Here is a 12,293-nt window from a genome sequence, read left to right as displayed (position 1 = left end):
AGATTGATATCCCAAAGAACTGCCAACAAAAGAGGTTGATTTAAGCAGCTAAGTAATAGTACAGTTTGTGCAGCAATTATTAACTACTATATGAAACTTTTAAGACTTTTCATGAGACCTTACTTTTTTTAAAAAATTTATTTATTTATTTATTATATATTATTTATTTATTATATGTAAGTACACTGTAGCTGTCTTCAGACACTCCAGAAGGGGATGTCAGATCTTGTGACAGATGGTGTGAGCCACCATGTGGTTGCTGGGACTTGAACTCAGGACCTTCTGAAGAACAGTCAGTGCTCTTAACTGCTTAGCCATCTCTCCAGCTCTGAGGTCTCTTTTATAGCTGTTTAATTTCATCTCTTACAAATACAAAAAAAAAAAACAGCAGAGCAGGCACTCCAGACCCCCTCCCACACCCAGAGACAACTTGACTCCCAGGTGCTCCCACACAACCAGGCTCACAGGATGGAAACCTCTACCCCAATACTTGGCCTAACTGGACCCCCACAGGGCGCAGCAGAGGCAGGTCCCATTCACTCTGCCCTGCAGAGACACATCTTCCTTATAGCCCACACAACTCAGCTCTAAGCAGACCCCCTTCCATACCATGAGACACCTTGACTCCCAGAAGTTCCTTCACAACTAGGCTTACAGGCTCATAGGAGGTACATGATCCAATCATAGACAGCAAAAACAGGTAACACCTGACATAACCAGATGGCGAGAGACAAGCAACAGAAACCAATGTCACTTTGCACCATCAGAACCCAGTTCTCCCACTTTAGCAAGTCCTGGATACCCCAACACACCTGAAAAGTAAGACTCTGACCTAAAATCCCATCTCATGAAGATGACAGAGGACACAACTAACTCCCTTAAAGAAATAGAAGAGAACACAGGTAAGCAGGTAACACATAAATCCCTTAAAAAATATACAGGAAAACACAATGAGACAGGTGAAGGAATTGAACCAAACCTTCCAGGATCTAAAAATGGAAATTGAAACAATAAAGAAATCACAAAGGGAGGCAACCCAGGAGATGGAAAAGCTAGGAAAGTGATCAAGAGTTACAGATGCAAACATCACCAACAAAATACAGGAGAATAGAAGAGAGAACCTCAGGCAGAGAAGATACCATAGAAGATATTGACACAACGGTCAAAAAAAAAAAAAAAAAAAAAAAAAAAACAAGTGAAAAAAGCTCCTAACACAAAACACCTAGGAAATTCAATACAATGAAAAGACCAAACCTAAGAATACTAGGAATAGAAGAGATTCCTAATGCAAAGTGTCAATGAACATCTTCAACAAAGTCATAGAAGAAAACATCTCTAAGCTAAAGAAAGAAATGGTCATAAACATACAAGAAGCCTACAGAACACCAAATAGATTCAACCAGAAAATAAATTCCTCATGTCACATAATAATCAAAACACTAAATACACAGAACAACAACAACAAAAAATATTAAAAGCTGTAAGGGAAAAAGGCCAAGTAACATATAAAGGCAGACCTATCAGAATTGCACCAGACTTCTCAACAGAGACTCTAAAAGCCAGAAGATTTTGGACAGATGTCATACAGACCCTAAGAGAACACAAATGCCACCCTAGGCTACTATACCCAGCAAAACTCAATCACCATAATGGAAAAACCAAGATATTCCATGACAAAACCAAATTTAAACAATACCATTCCACTAACGCAGCCTTATAGAGGATAATATGAGGAAAACTCAAATAGCCACCAACAAATAGGGAAACTACACATCATCAACAACAAAAACAAACAAACAAACAAACAACGAGAAATTAATCATCTCACAACAAACCCCAAAGAAGAGAGCCACATAAACATAATGTCACTTCTAACAATAAAAATAACAAGAACCAACAATCATTGGTCTTTAATATCTCTCAACATCAATGGACTCAATTCCCCAATAAAAATACATAGGCTAACAGACTTAAACAGGACCCAGAATTTTGCTGGATACAGAGAACACACATCAGTGACAAAGACAGACACAACCTCAGATTAAAAGGCTGGAAAAATTTTTTTTCAAGCCAATGGTCACAAGAAACAAGCTGGAGTAGCCATTCTAATATCCAATAAAATAGATTTTCAACCAAAATCTATTGAAAGAGCTGGCAAAGGACACTTCATACTCTAAGGAAGAAAAGGTTGCTACTATATGCTAAGAAATAGTTGTTTAAAGGACAGTTTCTGTTTTTTGAGACGTAAAAAGTTCTTAAGATTGATTGCACAATATGAAAATCTGCAATGCTATTTTAAGTTATGAGAGTAAATCTTGTTATATGTACTTTAACACACAGAGAGAGAACAAGACAGAGACAGAGGGAGACAGAGAGAGACAGAGACAAAGAGAGAGAGAGAGAGAGAGATTATATTAGCATGTCAGCTAATATAAATGAGTCCTGATTAGAAGTAAAAATAAACAGCAGTCCTGAAAAAAACTAAGTTTGAACTCCTCATGTACAAAATGTAAGATTACCAACTAATTCATAGTTGGGGAAATTAAAAAGTCTGTGGCCTATGAACCTCAGAGAAGCAGCAAGAGATTTCTGGCCTAGGGAATCTACATAATGTAGATGATAACAGTGGTAAGCTCATGGATCATTTAATCTTGGCATCTTTATCTTTATCTTTATGAATTCTAAAATCCTAGGAGTCTTTCATTTTCTTTGCAAGAAATCCATTTCTACATTTCTAATAAAAAAGAAAGGGAGGGAGAGTAGTGAGAAAACTAGGGGCTTTGGCTATCCATAGTACTATCCATAGTATTCCCTTTATAAATTAAGAGGCAGTGGTATTCCCTCCTGCTTCTGGTGATATCAGACAGGAATTCCCTCAGGGTGGTAGGATCACCTCATTCTTAGGGAAATACTCACCAAATACTATTAATGTGAGAGAGAATTAGCCAGTTCAGGGTTCTCCAAATATGACTATTCTATATATTTTAAAATGTAGAATGAAGAGGAGTATTACTGAGTGTGTAAGAGTTCTCAGCAGAATTGGGGAGCACCTGCAAGTTGTGGTGCAAACAACTTTAAAGAAAATTTAGTGACAATGAAAAAAGTAGAATGCAGAGAAGAATGAAGGTTTATAGAAGAAATGAGAGTGATTTCATTTGTACCTTCTTATTTCCATGCTGCTGGTGCTGAAATGCCCTGTTTGCAAAATCCCAGCCAACGTCATGATGATTATTGGTACAAATTCTCCAGATCTACAGAGGGGCAACATGAGAACAGGACACCGCAGAATCTGACCTGCTTTCCACCTACTTAAAGTTTGAGTAGGGGCTGGTGAGATGGCTCAGTGGGTAAGAGCACCCGACTGCTCTTCTGAAGGTCCAGAGTTCAAATCCCAGCAACCACATGGTGGCTTACAACCATCTGTAACGAAATCTGACTCCCTCTTCTGGTGTGTCTGAAGACAGCTACAGTGTACTTATATATAATAAATTAAAAAAAAAAAAAAAAAGGCATAACACTCATACACACCAAACAAAAATAAATAAATCTTTAAAAAAAAAGTTTGAGTAGAAGCAATTTTTTAGCTCAAAGCAAATTCACGTTAACATACCACTTGGAGGTGGGGTGGCTAAGCCAAGTACCATAATATGCTGTTTAGGTTTTGTTTTTGTAAACTTGACACAAACTAGGTTCATCTGGGAAGAGGGAACCTCAATTGAAAAATGCCTCTATAAAACTGGCCTGTAGGCAACTAAATCTATAGGGCATTTTCTTGATTGATGTGGGAGGTCACAGACTGTGATTGAGATGTGTAAGCTAAATAAATCTTTTTGTTCTTGAATGAGAATGACCCCACAGGCTCATATATTTGAACAACTGGTCCCAGTTGGTGGAATTGTTTGGGAAGAATTGGGAGGTATGCTCTTGTTGGAGGTGTGTCACGGGGGACAGACTTTGATGTTTCAAATTCTATGCCATTCCCAGTGTCTCTTGGCCTCCTACTTTTGGATGGCTTTCAGCAGTTCCTGTTACATGCCTTTGCTCTACTATCATGGACTCTAACCCTCTAAAACCATAAGCTCAATTAAATACTTTTTTATTGTTTTATAAAAATATAAACTTTAGAGAAGGAGGGTGGGAAAATTTTTTTAAAATATAAACTTTATTTTATAAGCTACTTTGGTCATGGCATTTTGTTAATGCAAAAGAAAACTAAGACACTTCCCAAGTTGTTTTTTGTCATAGTGTTTATCACAGCACTAGAATCTGTAACTGGAACACATAACAAAGTCATTCAACATGGAAGTTTCTCCCAGACCTGTTTTCTATAGATGCTCAAACTAGGCAAGTACTGTAACCAACCTGGAGGGAACAAATATATTCTAAGAGACAGTTTGCCCCCTCCCTTTGGCTGTTGAAACAATGGTCCCCAAGGGATCAGAATGCCTATACAAGTATCTCTGGGTGGCGGGGGGCGGGGGGGGGGGTGATAAAGTATATTCAGAGGAGGAACTTCTCACCCAGGAAGGGATTGCACACATTTATGACTGGTTAGACCATGAAGGAATACTGGAAATTAGACAATGATGGATCACTAAAAGGCAGGACTATACAGAGACTGCTTTGTTTATAGATAACTTTTGCCTTCTATTTAAACTTAAATGTCATGTCACAAGACCTCTTTATTGGCTCATCTTCCCAATGTAGCCACAATGTTCTAAGTTTTCTTTTGTTGTTCTGAGAGAAGGCTTCACATTAAGTACTAGTAGGCCTTAAGCTGGCCAAATATGAATTTAAAGTCCTGTTTCTCTAGCTTTACTTCTGGGCCTGAGTGTTTCTGTCTTCCTATTTTAGGATTGAACATAGATCCTCTGGTATGTTAGGCTGGCAATCTATAAATGAAGTCACATATATCCACAGCACACCAACCCACATCAAATGAATCTCCTATCTCTGTTCTGCGTTAATACTCATATAAATTGGGCTACTAAGGACCTATTTATTTATTTTATGTCTAACAATTCAACTAATGCATATGGTCTCTACAATACCTACATTTCAAGTGGATTAATTTTGAAAGACTGCTGACATTCCTTGGTTTTGTCCCAAATTGCAGCATTCTGTCAGCAAAGTCATTAAAATATTGAACTTCAGATTTCCAATTAAAAAGAAGAAAGGACATTTAGGAGGTCAGAAAAATTCCAGAACTGAGGTAAAGTACTGATACCGTGCTTCCAATATTAAATTCTAACAAAAAATAGTACTCGGAGTTAGAAGCAATTATCTACATTTTATAGATGAGAAAACTCAGCTATAAACAATAAATGAACTGGCATTTAATCAAAATGGTCACACATCCCCAGTGTGTGTTCCTATCCATTATAATATGCTGCTTTCCTTATACAAAGAGAATCAGCATATAAAAGTGGCAGGCAGCCTGCCGCCCAGAAATCTGAGCAAGAACTGACAGGAATCAACATTAGCCAGTTTCTCAAGTAGAGCAAAATTCAGATCTACACTTAGCATTCACTCTTGTTTCTACACTAAAAGGTTGGCTTGGCTGCTGTGTAGCTCCCAATGGTGCTTTTATCCCTTTCTCAATATACTGTTGGGGTACACTGTGTGAAATTGTGTTTCTGTCCTTCCTCACCTACCTAAGGCATTCTCTGGTTGGCTTTAATAAATATCTGATGGCCAATTAGCTGGGCAGTAAGTAGAAGGTGGAATTTCCTGGGAGGGAGAAAGGAACTCTGGGAAGAAGAGTTGGAAAGCCTTCTCACCAGGAGACATAGGAGACAGCCATGATCACAGGTCTGGAAAGTATAGCTACGAATGTGGCTGGATGGGGCTAGGTAGTTGAGTTAACTTAGATGAGCTAGTTGAGAAATCTGCCTAGCTAAGGCCTGAGGCTTTGAAATATTGAATTAACAGGTCTCTGTGAGGTTATTTGGGAAAATACTGGTTAAGGAATAATTGCTGCCATATTAATTTCCAGCATTAATTAATATATACAAAATTTTAATAAATCATTTAATCTACATAACCTGAAAAGTTCAGAGAACTAGGGCATTGACTTTTCTCAATCTGATGTGTCTGTTGAAAAAAGACTATTGTTCCAAACGTGATCCCTAACTTTAAGATCAAAGTACACAGTAAATACCAATCCCTGCCAGCATGGAAGACAAGAGAGATGCTGTTATCTAGCCTTGATCTTGATCTAAGGTGCAGTCACCAGCTATTTGTCCTCCATGCCTCGGTCCACTTTCTTTCTTTACAGGGTAGTCAACACTAAAGAACAGAAGGCACAGCCACTTCAATAAATGCATTTTATGAGATAAAAGGTTATTACTTTTTAAGGGCGTAGAGAGGATACAAATGTGTTACTAGTACCAAATAAAATGTTTCAGTCCCTTGAAGGAAGCTATATTAATTATTTAAGGGAAAAAAACTATCCTCAGAAATCTAAATTCAATTTGATTGCCAGTTTTGTAATATAAAATAAAAGTTAGCTATGGAAAATAAAATTCTATAAATCTGTTGTAAGCCAGTTACCTATAGCTAATATATTTATTATATAGCCAATCTTCTATAATTTGTAACTTCCACATCCATCAACAGACTCAACTAACTATAAATTGAAAATATTCAGAGTTAATTAGAAATTCAGAAACTGTTCTCATCATTATTCCCTAAGTAATAAGGTAACAGCAATGATTTATAGAGCATTTATATTGTATTGCATATTATAAGTTATCCAGAGATGGTGTATAGACACTTCTTGGCCTGACAAACTGTTAAACAATTATACAACAAAAAAGGGGGGAGGGGTATAAAAATCAAACAATTATTGACAATAAATCATAAATAAATTCATTTTAATATAATTATTTATATATATCACTATTAAAGATTAAAGAAATTTAGTACTAACAAGATGAATATGCTTTATATTTAAAGAATTAAATATTGTCTAAAGATCTCCATCACACACAGTTGGTTCCTATTTAGACTTTATAGTTGTCTAAACTGAGACTGACAAACTTTTTACTTGAGTGCTGAGAAATGTCAGGTCTACATGATGGGGCAGCAAGCAATTTTTCCTACTGAGTCATCTCAAGAGACATCAAATGTCACTAAAATAGTACTGATTGTATGAATCTCTTAATCAGTGCCCTTTACTGAAATCCAAATATTGGCTTCTTGGAGTCCATTCCATAAACAAATCTTGGAATATTACACTGAACAGTCTATTTTCTTTGCAATAAATCATTAACTGTCGCCGGGCGTGGTGGCGCACGCCTTTAATCCCAGCACTCGGGAGGCAGAGGCAGGTGGATTTCTGAGTTCGAGGCCAGCCTGGTCTACAAAGTGAGCTCCAGGACAGCCAGAGCTATAAAGAGAAACCCTGTCTCGAAAAACCAAAAAAAAAAAAAAAAAAAAAAATCATTAACTGTCATCAGATGCCCAAGAATAAATGGCTGCAAGACTAGAGAGATGGCTCAAGCTGTTAAGAGCACTTGCTGCTCTTCCAGAGGATCCTGTTCTGGTTCTAGTACCCACATGGTGGTGCACAACCATTCATCTCTCTAGTTCCAGGGAACCAAAGCTTTCCTCTACCTCTGCAGGCACCAAGCACATATGAGGTCTACATACATACATACATGCAAGCAATACACTCATAAGCATAAAATAAAATAATCAAAAAATTAAATGACTGTTAAACAACTTTACTTGGCTATAAAAACTATATATAACATAAAGTATATATTCAATAATTAAACTGGTTTTGATAAAACACCTGAAATTGTGTATTAATTCATAGCAAGGAAGAACAGCAAGAGTAAAATGTAAGCTAAACTAACAGACTCCCGTTTTAGACAAAGGATCTCGTGGAAAAAATGCCTGACTCCAGGAATGCTTAGGTCCCTCCTATTTATCAGATGGAGTCTTTCTGACCATGTTTTTCGAGTTCATATATCTTTTTGCTAATGAGGTAGAAAAAAAATTGTTGGTGAAATAAGAGTCCTGTGCCCAGGCAGTCCTCCCTATGATTAGTAGTAATATCAAAGAATCCAAAAGTACAAGTATTCCTGGGAATAACTCATTAGAATAAAATCAAATCATGGAAGTTACAGTATTTGAAAGTAATTCTGGAAAAAACTATGAAAATTTAAAAAATGTAAAACTTGGAAATTCTGGCATATGATATAAACACCAATGACTAAGGTATCTGTTGTTTTTACACTCTCCATCTAGCCCTGCACATGCTAGTTACCTCATTAACTATATGGAAAAAAAAAAGAAAAGAAAAAAGAAAAAAAAAACCAGCATTCTCATCAACCAAATATGACTGGACCTAGTACTCCCAAAGTTGAGGAAAGAATTCGAGTAATTTACCTTTGCCCAAAATTAGATGAGCATTAGGATCCAAAGAAAGGTAAGGGAATAAACAGAGTCTAGGTTTCTTTGAAGAAATAACACCACCAAGTTCCTGTTTCAAGCACATTGGTTTTAGACTGGGGTCTGGCTCCTTTCTAAATTAGAAAATGGGAAAGAACTGAATATTTTTTATCATGGTAAGGGCTCACAAGGAGAGTATGACCATTCATACTCCATACATGGGCTGAGGTGATAGTTCTGTAAATACCTGACGTACAAGCCAAAAGGATCTGAGTTCATATCTAATATATATATAAAAAGCTGGTGGACTCCAGAAAGTCAAATAACCCCATTAAAAAATGGGGCTCAGAACTGAACAAAGAATTCTCACCTGAGGAATACCGAATGGCAGAGAAGCACCTGAAAAAATGTTCAACATCCTTAATCATCAGGGAAATGCAAATCAAAACAACCCTGAGATTCCACCTCACACCAGTCAGAATGGCTAAGATCAAAAATTCAGGTGACAACAGATGCTGGCGAGGATGTGGAGAAAGAGGAACACTCCTCCATTGTTGGTGGGATTGCAAGCTTGTACAACCACTCTGGAAATCAGTCTGGCGGTTCCTCAGAAAACTGGACATAGTACTACCGGAGGATCCAGCAATACCTCTCCTGGGCATATATCCAGAAGATGTCCCAACCGGTAAGAAGGACACATGCTCCACTATGTTCATAGCAGCCCTATTTATAATAGCCAGAAGCTGGAAAGAACCCAGATGCCCCTCAACAGAGGAATGGATACAGAAATTATGGTACATTTACACAATGGAGTACTACTCAGCTATTAAAAAGAATGAATTTATGAAATTCATAGCCAAATGGATGGACCTGGAGGGCATCATCTTGAGTGAGGTAACCCAATCACAAAGGAACTCACACAATATGTATTCACTGATAAGTGGATATTAGCCCAAAACTTAGGATACCCAAGATATAAGATACAATTTGCTAAACGCATGAAACACAAGAAGAATGAAGACCAAAGTGTGGACAATATGCCCCTTCTTAGAATTGGGAACAAAACACCCATGGAAGGAGTTACAGAGACAAAGTTTGGAGCTGTGATGAAAGGATGGACCATCTAGAGACTGCCATATCCAGGGATCCATCCCATAATCAGCTTCCAAACGCTGACACCATTGCATACACTAGCAAGATTTTGCTGAAAGGACCCAAATATAGCTGTCTCTTGTGAGACTATGCCGGGGCCTAGCAAACACAGGAGTGGATGCTCACAGTCAGCTATTGGATGTATCACAGGGCTCCCAATGGAGAAGCTAGAGAAAGTACCCAAGGAGCTAAAGAGATCTGCAACCCTATAGTTGGAACAACATGATGAACTAACCAGTACCCCGGAGCTCTTGTCTCTAGCTGCATATGTATCGAAAGATGGCCTAGTCGGCCATCACTGGAAAGAGAGGCCCATTGGACTTGCAAACTTTATATGCCCCAATATAGGGGAATGCCAGGGCCAAAAGAATGGGAATGGGTGGGTAGGGAAGTGGGGGGGGGGGGTATGGGGGACTTTTGGGATAGCATTGGAAATGTAATTGAGGAAAATATGTAATAAAAATATTAAAAAAAAAAAGAAAAAGAAAAAAAAAGCTGGGCAAGGTGAATGTGCTGGTAACCCAAGTACTAGGATTAGCAGGAAGGGATGGGATGAGAAGGGATGGGATGTAGCCAGGCGTGGTGGTGCACGCCTTTGATCCCAGCACTTGTGAGGCTGAGGCAGGCAGATTTCTGAGTTCGAAGCCAGCCTGGTCCACAAACTGAGTTCCAGGACAGCCAGGGCTATACAGAGAAGGGATTGGATGAGTTTACAAAGCAGAGATAGGAGGATCCTTGAGACTCACTAACCAGCCAGTCTAGAAAAGCTGTGAGCTCCAAGTTGAAGGAGCTTTTGTTTCAAAACATAAGGTTTCAAAACTGTACCCGCACTCAGTATACATAAACAGTAAATATATAAAATAAATTTAAAAGAGTCAGGTAGAAAGAAATAGAGAAAAAAATACCCTACACTGACTTCTAGCTGGCACATTCCTTGGGCTTGGCTTGGCTTGTCCACTCATTAGTACTGTCCATCCACTAGTGGAAGCCAAGAAAGTGAACTGGTAATTTAGTTTCATTTAAAGAAGTGTAACCTATTTAATGAGAAAAACCAATTTTACAGAACTTACCCCACAAGGTAAGCTTTCTACATTAGAAAAACCTTAGCTTTGAAAAAAAAAAATGACCCCCTATGCTTCTTCACTACATGACCATTTAACAGATCAGGCACTGAGTGGTAAAACTCTGGTAGAATCAGGACTAAAAGCCAGCTCTACTCTAGGTCTAAAACATCAAGGAAATGAGCCACCAGAATGCAGACAGAACAAGACTTTAAGGTCTGTACTTGGCAGACTTCTGAGAGTTGCAGCAATTTTGTACCTAGTAAGCCCTTACTAAAATACTATGTGGTTCTGTTTTACCTCAAAATATTTGCATGTTTGAATTTTGACTTAAGATTTCATTCTGCATACTACTAATTCTCTACCCTCCCAACTGTACCAAAGGTGAATTCACACAGTCAAGTGTGCACTTGTAACCACTTAGTATTCTTTAACAGAAATTAAATATGCAAGCTTAAAAACTGGAAAAACACATGACCACACATATCATATTTAAATAAATTCCTATTTCTCACTGAACAAACTTTCCCATAGTTTCAAGTTTGTACTCAATTCACTGCCAAACTTTAAGTTTTAAGTCCTAAGTAGATCCTTCCCCAAAAATCCTTTTTATACTTATGACTGAAGAAATGACAGTAGTCCCTGTGTTTAGTTTCCAACCATTAAAAGAAGAAGAAGAAAACGTGGCAAGGGTAAGAACTGTACTGTGAATCCAGGTCAAGGAAAATAAGCCTTCCCTAGCTGTCAAACTCATCTCAACTTTACATGTCACTAAAGGAGATCAGGCTGAACTTTCACCTTCGGTACAGAGATCTTCAGCTTCCTCTTACTACACTAAGGCCACTTCTGAAACCCAGAGGAGGAGGAAGTATCAGGCGCCTCCCACTTTGACCTCCAGCATCCCTGTAGGCAATTCCGGAGACTGCGAAAAATGACGGCTTTAAGACAGACACACACACACACACACACACACTGTATAAGTTGCTTTGGACAAAATCTGTGCCCAGAAGATTTCTGTCAATTGACACTGAATTATATCCAAATTATATTACTGCCCCGTGTCTGGTGGCTTTTGAATCAATAACCAAATTTCCTAGAGGTTCGTCTGGGGAGGAGTTGATAGGAAAGCTAGCTTCTCCAAGAACCTGGCTCTCCTAGAACAGCCACAATCCCAGAGTCCCTGTCCGAACCCAGTCAAAACTTACCCAGCTGCCGCTCGCGGCCTGAGCGCTCCCGCGCTTCTCCGGCATGGCTGACGCCTTGGGTGAGGCCACCGCCTTCCACCTCGGCTCCTCCGGCGACTCCCCGTCCGTGCTCATGCCGCCGTCATGCCAGGGCAGGTTCGGATCGCTCCAAGACACCGGCGACGCCGCCACTGCGGCGGCGGGGCCCGAGCCTTCATGGGCTCCGCGGTCCGCAGCGGCCTGCCGCTCGGGCGGCGGCGCCAGTGGCGACACCGGCTGCTGAGGGGACGCCGAGGCTGGATCCGTGCAGGAAGCGAACAGGTCCCTCAGCTATTCAATGGTGGTCGTGAACACAGGACCCCCGACACTGGCAGTGAGTAGTTTTCAGTAGCGCCCGAACAGTCGGGAGACGGTGTCCCGCCCGGAGAACTCAGCAGAGGCAGCTCCCGCCTAGAACGCCCACCCCTCTCCAGAAGCTCGGGCAAGCTCCGCCCAG

General features: G+C 39.5%; 1 protein-coding gene across 1 annotated transcript in view; it reads right to left on the bottom strand.

Moving 5' to 3' along the window:
- The window catches only part of Slc71a2 (solute carrier family 71 member 2), a 53,576-nt gene extending 41,283 nt beyond the window's left edge, over positions 1–12,293 (bottom strand). Inside the window, exon 1 of the mRNA XM_021180063.3 lies at positions 11,819–12,293. Within this exon, the coding sequence (XP_021035722.2) occupies positions 11,819–11,932 (114 nt within the window). The 5' untranslated portion in view covers positions 11,933–12,293. The remainder of the gene's footprint in view (positions 1–11,818) is intronic.

This window comes from Mus caroli, unplaced genomic scaffold, assembly GCF_978045245.1.
Source record: "Mus caroli unplaced genomic scaffold, Mus_caroli_1 scaffold_15, whole genome shotgun sequence".
Classification (NCBI taxonomy): Eukaryota; Metazoa; Chordata; class Mammalia; order Rodentia; family Muridae; genus Mus; species Mus caroli.
Note: the sequence above shows the minus strand (reverse complement) of the source record. Positions and strands in the feature narration are given on the sequence as shown.